Here is a 25,610-nt window from a genome sequence, read left to right as displayed (position 1 = left end):
TCTGTTTGTTGTTTTCATTAGTATGAAACTTTCTGATTCATATCTCTTAAATGTACCTATGTTTGACGTTCTTTAAGAATAAAGCTTTTGAAAACCAGAACGAAGACTTTAGTAGTTTTATTCAACTTTTGAATGATGAAAATATGAGATTGTATATCGAGGACTGGGTTTATTCTCTTAAATTGACTTGGAAGCTTATCTGACTAGCTGGAATTCAATCTTTGTAGCTGTATTTTTTTAAGTTAGTATCACTTTTGCGATTCAAGCTCGGAGAAGCCTTTGGGGTTAGTATTGCTTTTGCGATTCAAGCTTGGAGAAGCCTTGGGGTACAGTCTCTCAACTTGAGAATTCTCGGTGATTATTTTCTGATTGATCTCTTAAATGTAATTCATTATGAGGAATAGCTCATTTTGCGTCTTAAAATTTCCATATTGTGCTCCATATTCATTGTTAAGAATTTTTACCATACGATCATGAGGGATAATACTGGAAAGAACTTTTTATAAGCAAGTAATACAGATTCTATCAGTGCTGTGATCTTCTAAGATGATGTGTTATACATGTTATCCATTTGTTACACATTACAAAAGATAGCATTCTACAAGATGGAACCAGAATGTTGGGGATCTGGGACCTATTCAGTGAGATTCAGTGATGTCATGGAGACCATGGACTGATTCAGTGAAGTTCAGTGATGTCATGGGTACCATGGACTGATTCTGTGAAGTTCATTGATGTCATAGAGACCATAGGCTGATTCAATCAGGTTCAGTGATTCCATGGAGACCACGGACTAATGCAATGAGGATCAGTGATGTCATGGGGACCATGGACAGACTCAGTGAGGTTCAATGATGTCATGAGGGCCATGGACTGATTCAATGAGGCTCAGTGATGTCATGGGGACAATGGAGCGACTCATTGAGGTTCAATGATGTTATGAGGGCCATGGACTGATTCAGTGAGGCTCAGTGATATCATGGGAACCATGGACTGATCAACAGAAATAAAAAGGCGGACAGTAAATACATAAAAATGATGTACTCTGTACCCACCCAATCATCTCTGCTAATAAAGACTCTGGATTTTCCGCCTAGAACTTAAAGTTAACTTTTCATTATGATCACACTTGGTACAGATACTCTTTTTTTTTTTTTTTTGCCATCTCAATTCATTGTAGTGTAAACAATCACTAAGACAAGCATCACAGTGCGATATCTTTAATACCGGCAACAGAATTTCATGGCTGCTGCCATTGTCCAGTCTATGTTTAATGAAAGGAAATACTTACATCACTTGCAACAGCTCTTGATGCCTTGGCAGTCTGGAATGGAATAGCCTCCATTGTCAGCTTATAGCCTTGTGCTCTTTGATTGTACCAGGATTCTCTGTATTTGGCCTGTATAAACAAATGCTTAGTTAAATACATTAGTAGCTTAACAGGTATAAAGTTAATATCATCAGAGAGATAGTTATGTGAGAGGAATTTAATAGACTGCCTTTGTTGAGAAATTGAGGAATGTGCAGACACACACCATTTATATCTCTTGCCATGCCTGTCATCTTTGGTGGGTGGTATGCAGAGACAAAGACCACAGTGTATCCAGTCATTGCAGTGAAAACATAGGGAAAAGGCCATCTCTCAGTTTGGAAAAAATCATATAGCAAAATCTATACATTACCAAACATCAGTCAGACAGTGGTTGCACATTTTATATGCAAATAAATCATAAAATCATGATTCAGGGAGGTGCCTACTAAAAATGTACTAAATCACACCCCCCAAGAGTTGCACTAACAGGCGAGTCATTTATATTCTTGTGGAAGCATAACAGGGGATCACATTAGTATTTGCAGGTATATTGTATGAGTCACACCTCTCATGCATGTATGTTCCAGTGCACGCGCACACACACACACACACACACACACACACACACACACACACACACACACACACACACACACACGCACATTAACTGTTTTTCATGCATGCAAGTACACAGACACACATACATGAACACACAGACACACACACGCACACATGCACGTGCACACTCAACCACACACACACACACACACACACACACACACACACACACACACACACACACACACACACACACACACACACACATACACACACACACACACATTACACTTACATGGGTTCTCCAGAGATAGAAGTGGCCAGTCTGCAAGTACCAGAAACATAATCCAGACCTGAAGATATTCCAGACATGAATGTTAAATACTGAAGACTTCTCTTTAAAAAGTGCTATATTAATAAATCTTAGCTGCAAAAGTGAGATCAAGCATTGTCTGAATAACTGTACTATCAGAGAAAGGGTTTTAGTAGCGTAACATGAAGGGTTAGGAGTAGGGACTGAAGCTCCCTGCCCACTTTACTCATGTGTGCTAATTGTAACCCAAGTCCTGCTCTTAACCCCAGTCCTGCACATTACATTACTAAAAACTCTTTTCCTAACAATGCAACTATACAAGATAAAAGGACAGAGAGCACACACAAAGGCAAATATGCTCCACACTAAATATATCTTTTCACCTAACCCAATCCTGCGAATACTCACAGTTTTACTGCACATTCCTACTTGTCTACCCTATATAAAACTTTAATTTTACCATATTAGAGTCTCACAAATGTGCATTCAGCCATTTGTGCATTTTATATTTTTGCACTCACACTAACCTTTCTATGTTTTGCATATACCGTATTTTGAAATATAACCATATATGCACATATGCACACTCACACATACACACGTGCACATTTACACACACACACACACACACACACACACACACACACACACACACACACACACACACACACACACACACACACACACACACACACACACGTGCATGCAAGCATGCACACTCACAGACATGACATTGAAAGTAAGTTATTTTTGTGACACCTGTCCTCCAGCCAGTGTAGCAGATGGGGATTTTCTTTTATTCATATCTATACAACTTGTGCTAAAGGGTACATTCTTACACTCCTGATCTTCATTTCCAAAATTGTTATGAAGTACAGCACTCAGAAGTAGCACCAGTGGACTGGTCACACCATCAACTGGTAATTTATATTCTGAGATTATCCATTAAAGCCTGCAGATGCCAATGGTCAGACTGCCTTCTGCAGAAATTTAAACAAGATTGCTATATCTATAGACTTAATACCTGTACTGGACTAGTGAACCATCCCTTCGGAAGCTGATGAGTGAAAATGAGTAGCACTTCATAAAATCTGCATTTGCAGAGATCTCAGCACATGCAGTGCTACAACATCCCAGTCTGTGCACAATCCACTTTGTCTTACTGTGCAGTTATCCCTGGACCTCAGTGTGATGATTTAGCTGTCTGCCCTACTTATATGGATGCTAAACTTTCAGCAGCTGTCTCCAGCAACCTGCATAACCGTGCCTGACTGGTCTGCACTAACAATAATTCTGCTTCATGAAAACCAAAAACTTTCTCAGATTAGCAAGTGCACTCTTCCTTCTTATTCAAAAATGATCCAGTTTCAAATGGGTTTCAGGGCAACTCAGTCCATTAGTGTGTCCTACTATTCAGCTGTCATTTCAGAATGGACTTTTTTAAGGGCTTCAAAAAAGAGGCAGTATCTTAGCATTACTTTCATCATGCATTTCTGCAGTAGAGGGCACTGAGGAAAGTGGTTGCCATGTCACTTGTGCAGTTCTCAACATTAGTGGCAGACAGTGTCATCTGGTGTGTGCCTGATATGTTCTAAAAGTGGGCACGAGGTGGCAAATGATGTGTACAGCACAGGATTTGTTGGATTGTTTACATTTTGTCCCCGGATGATTAAGTCACACACAGAAGCACTGAATAATCAGCTTTGTGGTTTTCAGTTTTGGAAAATTGGTAGTTTCAGTTTAGCCCCCATTCTTCAGGGGAAATGGTGACCCCAGAGTTTCAAAACACCATTTTTGAGCATTGTTAGGATTCATTCCCTACATATAGCTGTGGAGACAAAGACCCATGTATGAAAAATACAATGTGACTATGGCTGGATATAATAGACTAAATGTGTATGAATATATATGGTACCTTGCATGCCTGTGTATAGATGTGTGGTATTTCTGAGGGCAGTGGGCATCATCTGTGGTTTCAATACATTCTCAGGAGGGAGGCCAGCTTGAATGATTAGTCATTGAAAAATGTACTACCATCCATACAGCACAATGTACTAGTTGTACAGTTGTCACATAGCATTTGCAGCAGACTGAATTAATATATAGTTAGTATCAAGTACTGTATAGAATAGAATAAAAGGAAATTGGATGGGTGGGTTGTTTTAGAATAAAAGGGCAGGGATGGGAGAGTTTAGAATAAAATGGCATGGATGGATCAGTGGTTTTACAATAAAGGGGTGTGAGTGGGTGGGGTGATTTTTAGAAAAAAAAAGCATGGGTGGGTAGATGGTTTTAGAATACAAGGGCATGGATGGGTGGGTGGTTTTACAATAAAAGGGCATGGATGGGTGGGTGGTTTTACAATAAAAGGGCATGGATGAGTGGGTGGTTTTACAATAAAAGTGAAGGGATATGTAGGCATTTTTGGAATAAAAATGGCATTGATCGGTGGGTGATTTTAGAAAAATGGGCATGGATGGGTGGTTTTAGAATAAAAGGGCATCGATGGGGGGTAGTTTCAGAATAAAAGGGCATGGATGGATGGTTGGTTTTGGAATAAAAGAGCATCAATGGGGGTAGTTTTAGAATAAAAGGGCATGGATGGGTGGGTGGTTTTAGAATAAAAGGGCATGAATGGATGGTTGGTTTTAGAATAAAAGGGCATGGATGGGTCAGTGGCTTTAGAATAAAAGGGCATGAATGGGTGGGTGGATTTAGAATAAAAGGGCATCAATGGGGGGTAGTTTCAGAATAAAAGGGCATGGATGGATGGTTGGTTTTGGAATAAAAGAGCATCAATGGGGTAGTTTTAGAATAAAAGGGCATGAATGGGTGGGTGGATTTAGAATAAAAGGACATGGATGGGTCAGTGGCTTTAGAATAAAAGGGCATGAATGGATGGTTGGTTTTAGAATAAAAGGGCATGGATGGGTCAGTGGCTTTACAATAAAATGGCATGAATGGGTGGGTGGTTTTAGAATAAAAGGACATGGATGGGTCAGTGGCTTTAAAATAAAAGGACATGGATGGGTCAGTGGCTTTAGAATAAGAGAGCATGAATGGGTGGGTGGTTTTAGAATAAAAGGGCATGGATGGGTCAGTGGCTTTAGAATAAAAGGGCATGAATGGGTCAGTGGCTTTAGAATAAAAGGGCATGAATGGGTGGGTGGTTTTAGAATAAAAGGACATGGATGGGTCAGTGGCTTTAGAATAAAAGGACATGGATGGGTCAGTGGCATTAGAATAAACGGGCATGAATGGGTCAGTGGCTTTAGAATAAAAGGACATGAATGGGTCAGTGGCTTTAGAATAAAAGGGCATGAATGGGTGGGTGGTTTTCCCCACCATGTCTGGCTTCAGTGCTTATAGTGCTGCATATGCCACAGTGCCTGCCATCCCTTGGGAGAGCTGAGTGAGCAGCAGTCCTTCAAGTGGTGGAGCCCTTGAGTGAGCTTTTGTCACAACCATTTCCCAGCAACTGACAAGTCGAGCTCAGCTATGATTCCATCGTTCCATGGACAGCTTCTCTAGCACCCAAGTTCTATTAAATGAACCCACACTAGTCACAACCAGAACTTACTCAGTCTGTAGTATGGAGCTAGCCTTTCAAAGCTTTTGTTTACCATGTCTTTCATGGGTACATAAGGCATAGACATATAAACTGCTGGGAGGGAGTCATAAAAATGAAAATGAAAAACAAAGGATAAAAAGACAATTTCATTTACCTCACTAAAGTTGGCGGCATTGATTTTTGCTTGGATCATTTCAGGTAAACCTACAGTCATGGTGTAATGGTGCCTCAAATCTTCTCCTGCTGCTTTGTACAGACGCTGAAAAACATACCACAAACAAAAAAAAACTAATTCTGTTAATTACATTATCAACAAACACGTTTAATAGGATGCATTTCACTGCTGTTACTGATGTACTTGTAGAATTACAGTTTCAGCAGATTAAAAAATATTAACATTGGTTATAATTTCACACAATACTTTCAGAAATGTTGCCAATAAAGTGTGTAACATTTAGATTTTTTTATACTGAATAAATAAAAGCCTCGCACAATGATTTATAATATGGTTACTAGCAATTAATGTTCCCGCTGTTGTAATATTAGGCATGAAATATAGATTATCTACCTTTCAGGAAATGAACAGAGGATGAGTTAACTGACATCATTAATAATACCTATTTGTTGGCTAAGTAAGTTCACTGTACATTGGCCTTTTTTCAGGGATGGCCTTGAAGTACTGTCTGGTTAAGTGACTTGCACACAGTTGCACAGTAGGCAAATGAAGGGGGAAGGAATCAAACCCTGTACCCTGGGCACTGGAAGTAGCTCATTAACAGCTCAGAGCTTTAGTCCCCTGTGATAACTGCAAATAAGGTGGAAGGAATCAAACCCTGTACCCTGGGCACTGGACGTAGCTCATTAACAGCTCAGAGCTTTAGTCCTGTGCACTATCAATCTCACAGGGCTAGTCATTAAACTCTGAATATGACTACAGACACGTTTTGTCAGGTCGTGAAAAGAAAGCAATGCAGCTATGGATTGTGATATGAACAACAGACACATAGAATTCAGCACACCATGATTCTTTACAGATGTCACATTTCACTTTAAGTATAATTTAAAAAGGTTTAAAAACAAAGCATGGAGAAGTACTGCAACTTGAGATAATGGTGCCATTCACTGGATTTTACATCTAGAGACAGTTACCTGCTTATAATATGTCAGTTGCCGAGAAGACGTAAGTGGTGGATATGGGGAAGAGTAGGGATGATCAGAAAGAAAAGGTGCAAAGTTGCCACAGTCTCTGGCATTAAGGGCATTAACATTAACCCATTTCTGAAAATGCAGCCATATATTAAGGACTGCTAGGAAAACTAGAAAAGAGGAATTGCTGTGTTACATTTCACACTTCCAAGGTAACTGACATGTCACAGTGACCTACATTTACTGCGGAACAGAAAACATACTGCTGCCCTAATTATTACACTATGTTAGCTGAGCCCAGAGGTCAAAGAGTATTAGACAGCATCTACCTGCAGGTTGTAGTCTTTATACCACACTGTATAAATAAAAGTCAATGTGCATGGAAGGGAACACACAAGGCCCTTTACAGTGGAGATAAGACCTGGCTCACTACACTTGACATAATGTATCTGCTCCTGCAACTTTGATGGCTCATTTTCATACCTCTCAAGTGTACTTCATTACGAGGAACGTACCTCATTTGGGGTCTTAAAAAGTTAATGTTCCTCGAAATTCCTCAAAGTTCCACATTGAAAGAGTCTGTCACACATTCAGTGTTAGGAATTTTTTAAGTGAAATCCATGGTAAATTGAAATTAATCATATTAATTCATTAAAGGATCTTCTTTATAAGTAAAACCAGCATATTTTAACCATCCTATGACCTTCCTAGTTGAAGTTCTTAGTAAGCCTTTAGTATGTGTTCCACATTTTGCCCATTTGTTCCACATTATGAAGACGAGTGTTCCTCATTTTGGCGATGGAAGGTTGAGAGCTACAACTTTCCTTATGCCTATAGGGGGTCAAAACAGACTAAAGACCTGACCACTCCAATGTAAAAGTGGTCAGACAATCCTGATAAGGAAACGGTTAAAGGTAAACATATCAGTTGCAGAGTCTTTATTTGATTTTAGTCACATTTCATTCTGCTTTTTTATAACTTCCTAGAAATTGTGGCACCTGAAACACCTCTTTTTTATTATTTGTTTAGTTTATAGGATAATAAAGCATACTAGGAGTGGGTCTTTTTTCAACAGCAGTGTATTTGCATTAAAATACATTTAATGTGAGATTTGCTTATTCTGCAAATCACAAAGTATTTTTAAGATTGGGAGGATGATGATGAGAAGTTGAATGGAGGAAAAGGACAAGACATTTCATGGCATGTAAGAAAATCACTTTAGCAAGTGCAAAAGTAGTTGGCAAGGTCAACAGAAAAAGGGCTATGGCAGAGCTGTGGATTCATAGCTAAGGAGCAAAGATATGATTCAGCCTAAGTTCATCTTTCCTTAGGACTCACATACAATATTACAAGATCTGCTGTTTTCTATTTTTAATTTATTGACTTTCAGCAAATGCACACAACTTAAAAAAATATATATAATTTCAAACCAGAGTATTATAAACTTGAGACCTGAGTAGTTTTGATCTTGTTTAAAATAGCAAAAGTATTATAATTTATCTCGGCTTGGGTCGGGAGTGCCTTCTGTGTGGAGTCTGCATGTCCTCCCCGCGGTCGAGTGGGCATTTGAAAGACATGTGTTGAATGGGCGTGCCTTCATTGAAGGCTGGGCATCAGGCTGGCAACTCAACACCATAAAAAACAACTGCCAATCATTAGCAGACCGGAGTTCCACTGTGGCGACCCCTAACCGGGAAAAGCCGAAAAACAAACAATTATAATATAATTAAGAACAAATGAATATGTTTTCTTTTTCAGTTTTGGTAAAGAAGTTTTCCTGTTGGAGCATTCACGTTCTTCTTTGGGTAACCTGAATGCAGAACAGAATTTAAAATCTTCACGATCACAAATCTAGCAACAGGAAGCTGAAGGGTGTCAAACCTAACTTTCCAACTTAATATTAAAATATCTTAAACAGTTTACTATTTTACCTGTTTCAGGCTGTGGTTATGAGATATCCCCTATACTCACTTAACATTCATCCAAAAACAGGGTAAACCACTCATTTCTTGCCTTCTCTAAATTTCCACTAGATATTTTGTTATTGTTTGTTATGTTTATGTTTTGTTATTTTGTTTTGTTTTATTAAATGCAATCAACATTAACAGGCATACCCCATTTCCAGTGAAGATACAGGAAGAAAAATGTTGCACATACTTGCAACATATGGTGACTTTGTCATACAATAATAATAACAATAATTTTCTGCATCAACTAGGGATTACACTTAAATAATCCATACAGTTACAACTTGCAGGATGTGAATTATCAAACACTGGATGTAAGTGACATGACTTAGCCATATTCTATAATACACCTATGTCTAATCAGCATCCCATCAGCTCTGTGAAACTAATGAACTGTTTTGTAAATGATAGAAGAAAATGCCTAAAAGAAATATGATTTATGTTCTGTTATGTCATACATTTACATTGCTGTAGACTGACAGTATTATACCATACTCAGAACATGCCAGAATAAGTGGTTACAGACATGATGTAGACCTTGTTTGTTAATGCACAGTTTAGTATAGATTTAAGCCATATATGGCAAAGTGTGCTAGGTGATGTTCATAGGGTGTGCAATGACTAAGATGCATTAATGGTGTAGGAAGTTTAAGCATCAAGATGGAAACCTTCAGACAACAGTAGAAGATAGGTGTAGGAGTGAGCGATGTTAGTGATCTTTTTAGCATTGGTAGGCTGTCCTGCAGTAGAGGAAGAAGAAGAACAGTGGAAAAGTGTACTTGGACAATATTCCTATGGTATTCAAAGGATAGGCTGGGTCCTGCTTTGACTGGTGCAGTTCTCAGTGATCCCTGAAGTAGAAGGCTTTATGGATCAACCTTATCAACTTTGCCAAAATAAGAACATGTGTATATCTTTATCTATTTATATATCTGTATCTATATATACATATACATATATATCTATATATATATATATATATATATATATATATATATATATATATAGGTTCATAGGTTCATAGGTAGGTACTAGGCTATCAGCCCAAGGGCCTACATAAGCCTAACCAGCAAGGTTCCATGGCTTACGCCACCCAAGAAAGTTATGTTCCTGTGCCACTATCGAGCAGAGACACAGAAGTGATCCCCAGGGTGTATTTCCTATTTCCCATCCACTCTTCAAGATTCTTCTTGAAGAGTGCTAATGAAGAACTTTGCTTGATATAGATGGGTAGCTTGTTCCAGAGTATAGGAAGTCTCTGGGACAGGAATCTATCCCTCCAGCGTGTCCTGTTTATTGTGGTGACAAGGTTTAGGTCCCTAGAGCGTGTAGCTCAGAGGGATTGTGATTTCTTTAGTTGTAGCATGTCCAGCAGCTCTGGGTTTGGCATAGCTTTATATGTTAGGCAGAGATCACCTCGGAGTAGGCGATATGCTACAGAGTAAAGCTGGAGTTTTTTGAGGTGGTCAGTGTAGGGCATTTGTTTGAGGCCAGTAATCCTCTTTTTGAGGTACTTCTGTGGCCTTTCCAGCTGCTGCATACGTCTTGTGAGGTACATTCCAAAAGGGGCATTGTACTCTATAATGGTTCTAATGAGTGACGAGTAGAGGGGAACAATGACCTCTTTTTTCCTGGATGAGAACCCTTTTATGATGAGGTGTGCCACGTAGAAGGACTTCCTGACTACTGTGGTGATATGACTATCAAAAGAGAGACTACTGTCCACCTGGGTCCCAAGGTCTCTTATCACGCATTCGTTGTTAAATAGATTGCTGCTTATGTTGTAGTTCATGGGTACAGAGTTTTTACCAAAGGGGGTGACACTGCACTTTTTGACATTGAGCTTGAGGCCATGGCTCTGACACCAGGCATCTGTCTCAGTGAGCTCCTACAGTAGGATGTCCACATCATTTGGAGACTTGACTATGGCTCCTAGTTTGCAGTCATCTGCAAACCTCATTAGCCAGAGGCCTTCTGTGTTAGCCTGTACTTAGAGAAGTAGATACCAAACAGGAGAGGTCCCAGGATGGAACCCTGTGGTACTCCACTTCTCACTGCTTTGAGGTCATATTTAGAGTCTGCAACTTTTACAGTTTGGGTTCTGTCAGTGAGCCAGTTGGCAACCCATTTTGTGATGTAGGGATTTATACCTAGTTTAGTGAGTTTAGCTATAATTCCAGAATGGGGGATGGTGTTGAAAGCCTTGGCGAGGTCAAGATAGGCTGTGTGAACTACCTTACCCTCATCCACGGCTTTGTTGACTGCCTCAAAGAAGTTGATCAGGTTTAGGAGGCATGATCTGCCTTTCACAAACCCAAACTGGGTGGGATTCAGAGTTTGGAGGTTACTGATGTCTTTGTTTATGAGTTCCATGATGATACGTTCCATGGCCTTGCAGACTAGGCTCCTCAGGCTAATAGGTTGATAGTTCCCGGGATCAGTGGTAGCTCCCCCTTTGCGAAGTGGGATAACTGTTGCTGTGTGCCATTTAGTGGGTGCAAAGCCTGATGCAAGGTTATTATTGAACATGGTGCTTAAGTGGGGAGCCAGTTCGTTCTGAAGTTCATGTAAAACGCAGCCTGGGATGTTGTCCAGTCCCATGGATGCTGTGTTTTTGGCTTTAGAGAGTGCAGCTTTTACCTGCGTAGTTGTGATTACAGGAACTCTGCATTCTTCCTGTATAGATATGGGCCCTTTAGGGAGTGAGAGGGGGTAAAGTTAGCACTGAACCGATCTGTCAGGATGATGGCAGTATCAGTTTGTTCTGTAATTTTCGTGCCTTTGTGCTGTAACTCAGAGCAGATCTGGGTGTTGCCATCTAGATTCTTGACATAGCTATAGAATGCTTTGTGGTTGTCCTTGGATTTAGTGGTGATTTTGTTTTCGTAGTTAGCTTTGGAGGATCTTATAAGGGATCTGAGCTTCTTACTGAGGCTGACCAGGAAGCTCCTCCACTCATGGGATTTTACTCTCTTTTGCAACAGTTTCTTCCTTCTGTTGTACAGTTTGTTTATGGCAGGGGACCACCAGATTGGCTTCCTTTTTTTGGAGGATAGCATATTAGTTCTGTTTGGGATAGCACGATCCATGCACTCGTGTAAGTGCTTATAAAGTGCATTTGTGTAGGATTCAGCAGTTGTAACTGTATTGTCCATCTGCATGGGTATCATGAAGTTCACCACTTCTGTCTTAAGAAGCATGAAGTTGGCTTTGGAGAAATGTTTTACTGTGGTTTCCTTAATGGGGGGTGGGGGCGGGATGTGGATATCTAGGGTGATTAGCTTATGGTCGGATCTGACCAACGAGGAGTTGACTTCAGGTGTGGAACACCGGTCACTCATGTTGGTAATGACTAGGTCTAGGATATTGTTGTCCCCGTATATATATATATATATATATATATATATATATATATATATATATATATATACACACACACACACACACACAGACACACACACACACACACACACACACACACACACACACACACACACACACACACACACACACACACACACACACATTATAAGTGTGACCACCACTTTGGTATTGCATGTAATATTAAATGACTTTATCCTTTAAGAGAAAAGCAAAGATGTCAATGACATTCCATATCACGGTTACACAATATGTAAACATAAATGTTATAATAGTAGTAGGCTTTGTTGTTTTAAGGTTTCCTTCATTTGTTAGGAAGTTATGTTCACTCTTTCATGCTTGATTCATCCTGCTGTATTTTAGTATTTCATTCATTACTACTTCCAGTGAGATGATGAAATAATGTAGGGGATATATTTATACAAATTTGTGTGTGTGTGTGTGTGTGTGTGTGTGTGTGTGTGTGTGTGTGTGTGTGTGTGTGTGTGTGTGTGTGTGTGTGTGTGTGTGTGTGATACTTCTCAACCTCTTAGAGCAGGAAATCTGGAAAAGCCATAAATAAAAGTGGGACAAAGCCCCCAAAATAGGGACAAGTTTTAAATATCATTCTTACAAACTTAGAAAGTTGATAGAATAACAGGTTTTTGCATTAGAGTGAATTTTCTGAAGGGTATGAAATCTGAAACTCAATTGTCTGTTATTATTTTCTAACTTTAGTCTTTAATGATTTGCCACTAATTTGCCATAAAACCATAATTTTATGAAAAAGGGACCAAAAATATGAGGGAAAAATCTGGATAGTTGCAAGTTATGGCGTGTGCGTGTGCGTGTGTGTGTGTGTGAGTGTGCTGTGAGTGTTTTTGTGTGTATATGTGTATGGTATAATGCTTAAGGTGTTTACCTCACAAACAGAAGTTACAGGGTTTGATTCTCGCATTTCAAAGGGAAATTGGCTAGGCTTAAAATGGTCAGCAAGGGCAGATTACTTGCCTATGAACCTATATATATATATATATATATATATATATATATATATATATGTATGTAATATATTTAAATAGCAATCAACATATTAGCATACAGCTGGCATGGAAATTCAAAACACCTTATTCCTTAATGACTTACGAGTACAAATACTAAACAGTAACTAACTGCCTGTATAAAATATATTCTTGATACATTATATTCTTGGCAGCAAGCCATATAAGCATATATTGGCTTCACTCCCCTTCACCCAAAATGGAAAAGGAAAACAGGAAAACAAGATTTCAGAACATGAGCAACCTAAGGATGTTCTAGGATATAAAATGGAGAGTAAACTTTTGTTATTACCATAACTACCGCTGTATAGTAGTTGTACCAAACACACATAATAACAAGAAATATCATTCTCACTACATTTTACATATATCAGTATACAGTTGTAATGCACATTTTCTGATCTTTCTTTTCTACACAAGTAAAAACACTCAGTAATCAGATTAAGACATGGTCATTTTTGTTGACAAAGAAAACCCTTATAACTTTAGCATAGGTAACCCTCTCTCTGTCTCTCACTCTGTGTGTGTGTGTGTGTGTGTGTGTGTGTGTGTGTGTGTATATATATATATATATATATATATATATATATTTATTTATTTTCAAGTGAGGACAAACAGCTCATGGGAGATATGCCACACTTAATGTTATCTACAACATTATAATACATATCAACCAGGACTTTGATACTCCATTCCAGCTACCTAATACAGGCAAACTCTAGGCAACTGAAGGGACCTTGCCAGCTATAAAGTCACACAGGCTTCAGAGATGACAATCCAGAGCTTGTCTAAACAATCCTGTCGTGGTTTGTGATTTATTGACCTCTACTGTTAAAGAGGTGCAACTGCAAGTGATAGTGAGCAGAAGCTACTGTGCACAACCTAAAGAAATTCCAACTTTTGTCTGACTTTCAGAACCTGTACAGTCAGAGCAACAACCTCACTTTACTTACTTTAGCATTTAGTTGTATATTGTTTGTGTGATTTTTTTCACAGAAGTTGATTTCAGTTCTCTTTCTGTGGTTACTGATTTTGATTATTCTTTTCCTTTATAATTTTTTATTTATTTGAAGTTGAATATGGATTCCTTAAATGATTATTCCATTAATGATTCGCTAAAGCACACATATCTTGTACAATATAATAATGCTATGTATATTTAAAGGTAGCACCTGATACTGGTGTTTGTGTTCTTCATGTCAAAAGCTGGATGATTTGCTTACCATTGTTAGAATTAAATCTAGACTTACTGATGACGATTGCACGTGTGCAATTGGCACAGCTTGGAGAACTGTTATCAATATATTAATGACTGGATTGGTGAGATAACAATGTTAGGCAAAGAACAAATAGAACATATTTAGGAAAGGATGTGTCTATTGGCTGTAAAGATTATTCAACCCTATGAAACAAGACAGTGCACCTGACAACGTTGGAATTCTGGATACAAGTATTCAGCAGTCTGACAATTCAAAGGGTTTAGAAGGAAATAAAAAAAGAAAGAAAGAAAGAGAGGAGGAAGTTCACAGCAAATAGCGAGGAAGAAAAAGAAACTGATAAATGTATGCAAAGTAAAGAAAATATGTACTAAAAAAGACACAGCTTTGTTACATAACACACAGGTTACAGGGAATTATACCATTCGTCTATCAGAAAACCTTCAGTCTACAGAAAAAGGCAGCATGTTTCCAAAAGAGGAGGTAGGAAAAAGAGGCAAGGGGCAGGTGAAAAGTAAGAAATCAAAACTGAATGTGGAAGGATTGAAGAAAATGACTGTAAGAAAAGAGAGGAGAAAGAAACTGACAACATGGCTTAAACTGTGGATGTACAAAGCCATCTGGATAAGAATTGTATGCTTGCAAATGTAATACGCATTGAAAACAATGGGATTAATAAGACTAATGTTGTTGAAGATCTTTACTTTGTAACGACTGAGCAGATATTGAGTTAGAAGTTGAAGATTCTTCAGATCTGGTCAGAAGGGATACTTTTGTAATGGGAGATACAATTATTAGAGGAAGTGGTACTTACATTTGCAGAAAAGATAATGATTATTGAATCATTTAATGTTTGTCAGGAGCAAAAATAGAGGATATTGGACAAGCCTTAGAATACCTTAATGTAAGGAAGTACGGATCTGTTTTTATTCATGTCAGTACAAATGATCTCATCCACAAGGACTCTTTGACTGTTAGTAGGGAACTTTCAGCCCTCTTTGATACTGGTGTTAGGACATAGTTTTCACAAATCACATATAGAAAGGGGAATCAGGTCACCATGAATGAAAATATATTTGGGGTAAATACCTACATCAAAAAATGTCCTATTTTAAAAAATGGAAATGTGTAGAGCATCCAAGCCTAATTTTGGACACGTATGTTCAGACAGGATGGCATACATTTGTCAAGATCAGGGAAGCAAATTTTTGTAGCAGATATTTTCCAATATTTGACAAACACAAAGCAGAACTTTTGCCAAGACAAAAATTTAACAGCTTACGTTTGACACACCTCTAATGGTTGTTAACGCTAGGAGCATTATTAATAAAGTTTTATTCTTGGGAAATTATTGGAAAATTTGCTACATTCCAACAAGATTGTTGTTGTTATTGTTTGTAAAACATGGTTAAAAACAATGACTGAAAACCAGTTCTGTGAGGTATAAGTGTTTTTACCATAACAGATATTCCATCAAAAAGTCAGGTGGAGGTGTTATGATAGGGATTAAAGATAGTTATGAGACCTGTGATTATTACATGTTCAGTGATGACACCCATACTATAGATTGTGCAGCTGTGGAAATAAAGATAACCCTGGAACATATAACAGTTTCTGGAGTGTATAGACCACCAAAGTCAAGTGCTGATGACCTAGAGGAATTCATACATTTCTTGGCTGAAACACTGGAGGGAAAAATAATAGTGGCTGGGGACTTAAATTTGCCAGAGACAGACTGCAATAATACTGATTCAACAACCTTAGTAAGGAACGTAGTCATTACACGTTCACGAGCAGCAGTTGTTTCAGATTGTAAAAAAAAAAAAAAAAAAAACTACCAGGGAAAAGAACATGCTAGACACTGTTTGTGTTCCTAAAGAAATTACTGAAACTTCATGTCAAGTTTTACCACCACTGATGTGCACTGATCATGGGGTTATTTGGAGAAAATTTATATAAAGGTATTGAGCATAATAGAAAACCATTTTATGGATACATAAGATGTGGAAGGAGTAAAGACATACAAGTTGATAAACTGGATGCAGATTCTAAAATTTATTCTCAGGCATAATAAATTATAGATATATTTACAAAATCTTATGCAAAACAGTTTGGCTCCACAAAGGGGATGATACATTGTTCTAGTGATATCCAGGTAAAATCAGACACTGGAATCAAAATAGATTATATTAACAAAGAACTATGCAAGCTGGATCCAAACAAACACTGGGATTATATGGAATTAGTAATAATGACCTGTGAAAACTTCAGCAAGAACTTATAGCACCATTATATCTATTATTGGGTCTATATTGAATTAGCGAATGCTTAGAAAAGTGAATGCTAATTCATCTACCCCTTTTAACGGAAAGCTTAAAATTTCGAACACCCGGAACAGCGAAATTTTTCCCTGGGAAAAAATTTGCTGTTCCGAGAAACACACACACAACACAAGCACACCAAAAAAAACAGCAATCCACACACATACGCTTAAAATCCTACATCTACCCTACACTAAACTGTACATACACTACTATCTAGCCACTTACCTTAACTCAAACGCTAACCCTAAGTTCCATCACTATCGCACACTCACCTGACCCATGCCCTAACCCTAACTCACCTACCCCACCCTAACCCTAATGTCTGTCACTATTGCACACTCACCTCACCCGCGCCCTAACCATAACCCATGCCCTAATCCTAATGTCCGCACAGTCGCACACTTACCTGAACCTGACCCGTAACTTTTGACCACAGTGCTGAAAATAGCGAAGCCACAAAAACGGCCAACCGAATTCTTTCCCTAGGAAAAACATTGGTGTTCTGCAGCTTTGCTATTTTCAGCATTCGCTGTTTTGGGGTCGATATTAGAACATTCGATGTTTTAAAACTTCGATGTTCTAATATAGACCCCTATTATTTACTAGGTCATATAATTATGGGGAGATTCCTCAAGACTGGATGCATGGGCTTATTAAACCTGTCCTTAATTAAAAGGGGAGTAGGACAAATCCAGTCATACAGTCCCTTAAGTCTACTATCGTGTTGTGGAAAAATAATGGAGAAGGTAATATTGGATAAGTTATTGTCAGAATTGGAAAGGTTTGGACTTGAAACCATATATCAGCATGCATGTGTTTAAAATAGATTGATTACCACTTGTAACATGATGTTCTATAACAATATAATAACAGCTATGAATGAAAAATTGTGCTCTGATATAATGTATATAGGTTTAACTTCAGTATTTGGCAGGATCATACTCAAAACACTGATCAACGAATTAGAACAGCCAGGTATTGATTTATTCTTGATAAAATGGATAGGTGCATGGCTTACAAATAGGACATGGCAAGTATCATACAGCAACTGGACAGGTGAAACTCTTGGGTACAGTAAGGGTGTCCCAAAGTGCTCTATCCTAGGCTCTTACTTGTTTAGATTGTATCTTTCAGACCTATCTTTTTCAGCTGATGTGTTCTACCTGAAATTGGGTAAATTGATTACATGTGTTACAGATAGGGCATGCCTGCAAAGAAACTTGACTAAATTGACCATTTCGGTACAGGATAATAATATGCTGATGAATACATCAAAAATTAAGCATATGAGACTTGGGAGATATAAACTGAAAGGTGAATATTTCATACAGCACACAGTGATTGAAACTGTAGATTCATTTATGGACCTGAGTATATGGGTAGATTCAGCTTTGAGTTTTCTAATCATATCAACCAATTGGTTAACAATAGTTACAAAACTATAGATTGTATAAATAGATTTATAAAGTCTAGGAAATCAGAAATGATGAAGTCATTGTTTTTTAATTACATTAGACCCAGACTTGAGTACAGAATAACCTATAAGAAAACAAGCATAAGTAAACTGGAAAGAGTGCAGCAGAAATATGCCAAGAGCATCCTGATGCTGCTTTCCCTATTGAATGTAATGGTAACCAGCGTCCTTTTACACGACCGGAAAACGCAGAACGGACCGAAGCACTTATCGGTGGAGCCACCATATCCGAATGGATTGCCAATACAGGTGACTTTTCACTTTTTGTTAAACCTTTTAATGATGCACCGCCGGTGCAGGACCGCTCTGCTTCTGCCACTGCTGCTGTTTCTCTGGCAGACAAACTGAAACTTTTGGATTCAAAAACACTTAAACTCAGGAAAATGCAGCTGGAAACTGCTTACTTTAAACAATGCCTAAGTGAAGGCATTGTTCCGAAGGGACTTAGGTGTAATTTTGCACCATCTGGCTTGATTAATAGCGATGCTTTTCTAATTGACTTAAAGACACTTTTCCAGTCGCAGGGTTTACATCTTCTTGAGTTGTTAGTCAAACACTATTCTATTTGTATATCTGATTTGACTAAAGAGGTTTGTTTGCTTGATGAGGAAATCAGGTTGAATAACGCTTTTCACAATTAAAATATGATCATTCACGGATTTTTTCCAGCATTGACACCTACATGGTCAAATTGAAAACAAATAAAGCCAAAAAATTACACAGGGATAGGTCATCCTATTCTAAAGATATGGCCTTCCCTAATTTACGTGTACAAATTGAGGGTAGTTTTGGGGTTAATCCATCTGAGTTACCTGAGACTGTTAGAGCAACTGGTCCTGGGTTTGTGGATAGTCAAGATGTACCAACACAAAATGACCAACCTTTACGTAGGAGTAACCGTAATAAAAATAGACAGGATACCAGTAGGGGGTCGAATGAAACGATACCTGCTGCTGGGTATGAAGGACCCCAAAATACCAGCAATAATTTTTTAGGGAACAGGAACAACAGGGGTCGCCGCAGGGGGAATGCGAATTGGAACAACTAATCACAAACCCCCTTTACATTCTGAACACTCCTGTTAAGGTTGTCAAGAATATGAAAGGTGATTTTACAATTTATAATTTTTCACACCTTACCCTTGAACCAGAAATTGTTGAACTGTTAGCCTTGGGTAATACTTTTGTACCTTCTATCAAATGCGACTTGGCCAGGGTGTTATTGGATTTAAAATGTTATGTACGTAAACTAAATTTGAAACTTCTGTTTAACTTTTCCACAGACTCCCTGGTCTCGAAGCTGAAACTGCCTAGTATTTTCAACCCGCCCCTCCATGTGGTCCTAAAAATGTTTGAGAGTGCCTGTGAGTTGGACATCAGGTTTTTATTGAAGCGGCCTTGTGTTGGTACTAGCCGCTTCAATATTTCCAAGGACCAACTTGAAGCATTACGTGACCTCCGCAATGTCGGGGTCAGGATCATCAAGCCTGATAAAGGTGGCGGTTTGGCCATCTTTGAGCAGGCTGACTATGTAGAAAGAATGCACAGGGTCCTTGATTCTGACTCATATGAAATCTCATCTGTCAACGAGATGAATATCAGTGCCAGTAGGATTAGGGGTTATCTGAGGGATTTTTTCATCAACGGCAGAATAGATGAGGAGACATATAAATATATAGACATTTTCCATGCCAAGACCCCTGTCATGTTTGGAATCCCCAAGATTCGCAAAAACCTTGGGGATCCACCTATGAGGGCACTGATAGATGGTAGGCTTTCCCTCACCTACCCTTGTTCAAAATTCGTGGATACTTTACTGAACCAGTATGTTGACAGTGTACCTACTATTTGTAAAGACTCATGGTCTTTTCTTTCTGACCTAAATGGGCTTGAGTTGGATATGGATGTTAACTTTTTGACTATAGACGTGGTCGATCTTTATACATCCATACCACACCAGGAGGCCATTGAGTGGATTGACTTGCTTTTGCGTGAGCTTCAGGCTCCTATTAATGTCATTAATAATGTTACTGAGTTGCTTAACATCATTTTGTCATCAAATTATTTCCTGTTTGAAAAGACATTTACATTCAAAAGAGGGTTGCCATGGGCTCCCCATGTGGGGCAGCCGTAGCCAACCTTTTATGTCCTATTGGGAAAGAAATTTTGTTTTAAACAACTCAGAGTGGAATGGTAAACTTTTCTACTATACTCGTTACCTTGATGACATTTTTACTCTTTTTAGGGGTGATCATTTAACAGCACAGAGTTTTGTCGATTACATCAATAGTACAACACCGTTTCTTAAATTCACTTTCCAGTTTGATGGTGTTAGTATGAATTACCTTGATGTAAAACTGACTAGGGACGGTATTACAGGAAGGTTAATTTCCACAATTTATAGGAAAGATACATATGTGAATTCCTTCCTTCATTATACCAGTTCTCACCCCTTTAAACTTAGAAAAGCAATAGTCAAAGGGCAGCTTGTGAGGGCCGTGAGAATTTGTAGTCAATTGTCAGACTTTAACGTTGAATGTCAATTTTTGACAAACCTCTTTGTCAACCGTGGCTATCCAGCTACTCTTGTGTCTGAACTAATAGAAGAGGTCTTGAATAAAAGAAATAGTGGGTTTTACAGACCTCTCTTGCTTCAAGAAGAGTCGCCTTGCACTGTGGCGGTTTGTAGATCTAGTGCCTCTGGCAACTTTTCCTATGCCACGTCTCCTATTGAACCTGCCTCTCATAGGGCCTCTACTTGTAGTTTCATTTCCACATTTGGGGTGAACTCGTATGCAATACAGAACATTTTGTTTAAAACTGTTTTTATCACCAGTAATGCACCTGTAGGTGAGAAGTTAGGTGATAGACCTGTTGTAGTGTTTAGAAGAGGTAGAAACATCAAAGAATTGTTACAGACTCCTTATGGCACTTGTAGTGCTAGAATTAATGGTTCTTTTGCCTGCGGCTTCTGTAACTTCTGCTCACATATTAAAACAGGTAGTAGTTTTTGCATTGAAGGAAGGAAATATTTTATACATCATCGTATTTCCTGTGATACGAAAACAGTAGTTTATATTGCTTTTTGCACATGCTGTCCAGCATTCTACGTCGGAAAGACGGACAGAAGGCTTAAAGACAGATTGTATCAGCACTTATATGCCATCAGGAATAAGAGACTTGATAATGCCCTTGCCAAGCATATCTGTTCTTTTCCTGGGCATGCTTTCTTTCATGGGGATTGACCACCTCCCTGTTCATCCTCGTGGTGGACCTAGTGCTCTTATACTTGAGACAAATGAATTGCTTTGGCAACTTAAGCTTAACGCTTTCTACCCTCCGGGGTTGAATGAAAGCTGTAATATTGCACCTTATCTCAAATTAAAATCGTATATGAGATAGTTGTCCCCTTTTTACTTTAAGAATCACATTTGCCTTGACACTTTTGATTTAGTCCTTTTTGCATTAGCCCACTATGTGTGGGTACAGTGTCAAGCCACTTGGTGGCACTGTTTCCTACCTTTTTGTTGGTATTTGACCTAGCAAGGTTTGGCTTAGGCTGTTATATTTACACTTAGTACTTTTAATTAATTTTAAGGTCACACTTTAGATGTGGGTTGCCTACATCTTTGGAATTTATATTAACTTTTAGTAAAAAGTTACTTATTTGTTTTATTATGTCGTTCCCGTTTTTAAAATAATGTATACTTGGGAATGACTATTTAGCATTTTGCTTTTTAAATGTACATATAATTTTGTGACACTTTTTTCTTGTGTATTTTCATTTCTTAGGAAATATATTGAATTTTATTTGGGTTTGACTGTGTCAAAATATTGTGTCTTTTTGTATTGTCACAGTCTTTTAACTACATCAACAGTTTAGCATGTATTTAAACTATGCCTGAGGCTTTTTGCATTTTACTTTTTCAGTTTAATGCAGGCATCTTGTTGCATAATTTGTGGTTAATTGATAGCAGTTGACTTCAATTAACTTTTAGTATTTAACTGCTTGTGTTTGGCTGCCTTTGTATCCTCTGAAGAAGCCACCATATGTGTGTGGCGAAAACGCTGTGATTTTCTGTTTTAATAAATTGCGTTTAGGACTGTGAGGGCTTCTGCCTTGTTCTTTGGTTTCCTTGCTTTCAGACGTTTGTGGATTATTTCAAGTGTTTAAGAGCATCCATGGATATGAAAATTTAAGTTATTATGAAAGATAAAAATATCTGAATTTGTGCACTGTCTCTTATAGACATTTAAGAGAAGATCCTATTCAGATATATAGGGCATTGAAAGACAACTATCTCTGGGAATATTTGGGTTATCAAAAAGTAGGAAAGAATCAGACAACTTATCTAGAAGATTCTATAGGAATGAGAGGTGTATTAATTGGTTCGCTGTGAGAGCAGCTGATGCATGGAACAGACTACCAAATTACATTAAAGCAAGCACTGGTTGAGATATTTTTGGGAACAGCCTGGGCACTTTTATAGGAAGAACTGTTTTGGTATATTGGCAGGATAGAAGGGCATTAATAATGCTCGTGCTTGAAATATTTGTATGTTAGTATGTATAAGAGTCTTTTTTAAACAAATGGTAAGACACCTCCAACGTCCCCATATTCATAACATTGACAGGTACCTGTTTAACTATGTTGGACACCTACTGCATTAGACCATCTCATCTCAGCTTTTATTACTCTTTTATTACTTTTTTTTATCACAGAGTGGTTTACAAGGCGGATGAAATTAAACACTCATTAGAATCGTTGTTTCTTTATCTGCATGCAGTAAGCTAATCTCTGATTTTTCATTATACTATATCTCTGAAGAACTCCTTCTACTTATGACACTATGTCTGTTTTCATATCCACACTCTTACACGTGAATCCATAATCATGCACATGCCATGTATAACCTTCAGCAACCTTTGTCAATCTCTCACCACGTCAACACAAAACAAGAAAGCTGTGTGCTTTGCTTCACCTGAAGTGATTATAACCCTAAGCCCTTTCTCAGATGTATTTATCAAGGTTCAAGAGTGGCACCTCTTGACCGTCCCTGATTGTTTTGCTCCCAATAATCCCTCCTAAAGCCAATAAGTTTAGGAGAAAAGGTGGTGAATTTAAATGAATAAATAATGACAAGTTATAGACTTCATTTACTTCAGTAAGTACATATCAATTCACATTCTCTTATTATTTCAACTTTTCAGGTTAATAGTACTAATATTTAAAAAACTGTTCCTGATTGTCCCTGATTATTTCTGGTTTTGTCCTTGATTCTGGAAGAAAGGACCATATAATCTGATCATATCATATCATGAGTAAAATAGAACAGACATTATCTAACGGAGGAGGTTACCGCAATAACAGAATGACAGCATGACAAGCACATCAGTGATGACAGCAGCAGGTCCTGCTGATTGCAGGTAAGTATTAATGTAAGACAGGAGGTTATTATGTGACAGCCATGATAAAACTGTGTTATGCCTGGTGTATGTATGCTTCACAATGGTGGAAGCAATGAACAAGTGACTCGGTTGTGCTTAAGTACCATTTTGCCCTAACAGGAAATGCTGAATGTCATATGCTAAAAAGCATGCAATATTAATTTGGCAATGGGTCAGTTTATCAGAAATGCATTGATTTAGGCTAAATTGTATGTGCTTTATTTACAGGGAAGTAAATACTGTGGGAAGAAATAGCCAGGGAATTGTTATGGCTAGGCTTGTATAGGCCCTAGAGCCGATAGCCTAGTACCAACCTATGAACCTTTAAAGCTGAAGAAAATGTTGACACTAACAACTCATAACTCATCTTTAGGGAATATCCAAGATGATAGGACAAACTGTCAGAGCAGTGCATTATGGTAGAATAAATAGCACAACATGTGCACGTAAGAGTACATGCAAATATTGCAAGCTGCACATGCTGCTGAATTAACATGCAGCTGAATTAACATGCAGCTGAATTAATGTGCTGCTGAATTAACTTAATACTGTAAAGGTGGAACATTGCTTTTCTGGGCACTACTGTGCCACCACCATCATCATGACACTAGATTGGAGTGAAATTATATTTTTGTGGCAAGGGGCTACTAGTATCATCTCCATTCAAAGGAGTGAGAACAACATAATATAAAGCACTAATAACCACAAAAGTTATCCTGCTGCTTGACCATCAAAAGATGAAAATAGAGAAATAATCTTGTTCTTCTTCTTTCGGCTTTTCCCAGTTAGGGGTCGGCACAGCAGATCACCTGTCCATTCATGATTGGCAGTAGAGTTTTACAGTGTTGAGTTGCCAGCCCGGCGCCCAGCCTTCCACTGAAGGCACAGACATGCACGCACTCACACCTAGGGCCAATTTAGAGTGTCCGATCCATCTACAGCATGTCTTTGGGATGTCAGAGGAAACCGGAGCACCCGGAGGAAACCCATGCGACCACAGGGACGACATGCAGACTCAGCACAGAAGGCACCCCACCTGAGGATCAAACTGAAGAACCTCTTGCTGTGAGGTGACAATGCTAACCATTGCACCACTGTGGCCGCCCACTCCACAGAAAAATAATACATTTAAGAAAAGTAAAGTGGCTTCATCCAATACAATAAACAAGGACTTCATCAGAATCTCCAGTCACCTTGACAGTTTAATAGTGGTAAGGATAAGGGACTTTCAATGTTTTTATCACAATTCCTATAACAAGAGAAGACAGAAGACAAACACTTCTCAGGCAACATAACATAGTATAAATAATTTTTAAATCGCTGGTGGTCTGTAAATTAATATTTGAAATCTGCAATTAGGCTGCAGTTTTTGCTGCTATATGACAAGTGGGATGCTGCAATCTTCAGGAATATTTATAAATGGGAAAATGTGGGACGACATTTGCTAATGGTCAGTTTCTATACTTCAAATAAACAATACAAATGCCTGAGATTAGCTAATGGAAAGCTGTGCGTGCCTTGGATGCTATTTAGATATGTGAACAGTAGGCAAAGGTTACAGACTCCTGTCTGTTAGTATGCTGCAGAAAAGCCTTGCTTCTGTAGCTAGATTTTATAGGTGTTACAGTGAGTCATAAATTAATTCTGAATAATAGATATAGTATATTGTGAGTCTATACAACATGACTGTTTATCAGTAACTGTGAAAAGCACATGGGATGCTCTTTGTTGTCTGTATAAAATATCTGTACAAAAGCAATATAAATGTTATTCATTGACGGAAATGATGTCTGATTTAAGATTCTGATTTCTCTGTTCATTTCCATCTTAATAAAATACAGAATGTTCATTCACCGAATT

At 38.3% G+C, this 25,610-nt stretch overlaps 1 protein-coding gene across 3 annotated transcripts in view; it reads right to left on the bottom strand.

Moving 5' to 3' along the window:
- The window catches only part of LOC122788887 (nebulin related anchoring protein), a 503,978-nt gene that overhangs the window by 78,178 nt on the left and 400,190 nt on the right, over window positions 1-25,610 (bottom strand). For all 3 annotated transcript variants that reach the window (XM_044055831.1, XM_044055830.1, XM_044055833.1), the window contains 2 exons: window positions 5,909-6,013; window positions 1,292-1,399 (listed from right to left, as the gene is read on the bottom strand). In XM_044055831.1, coding sequence (XP_043911766.1) covers window positions 1,292-1,399; window positions 5,909-6,013 — 213 coding nt within the window. The remainder of the gene's footprint in view (window positions 1-1,291; window positions 1,400-5,908; window positions 6,014-25,610) is intronic.

The sequence above is a fragment of the Protopterus annectens genome, chromosome 14.part0 (assembly GCF_019279795.1).
Source record: "Protopterus annectens isolate FY-2018-M chromosome 14.part0, PAN1.0, whole genome shotgun sequence".
In the NCBI taxonomy this organism is placed as follows: domain Eukaryota; kingdom Metazoa; phylum Chordata; order Ceratodontiformes; family Protopteridae; genus Protopterus; species Protopterus annectens.
This window is presented reverse-complemented; position numbering and strand designations above follow the sequence as displayed.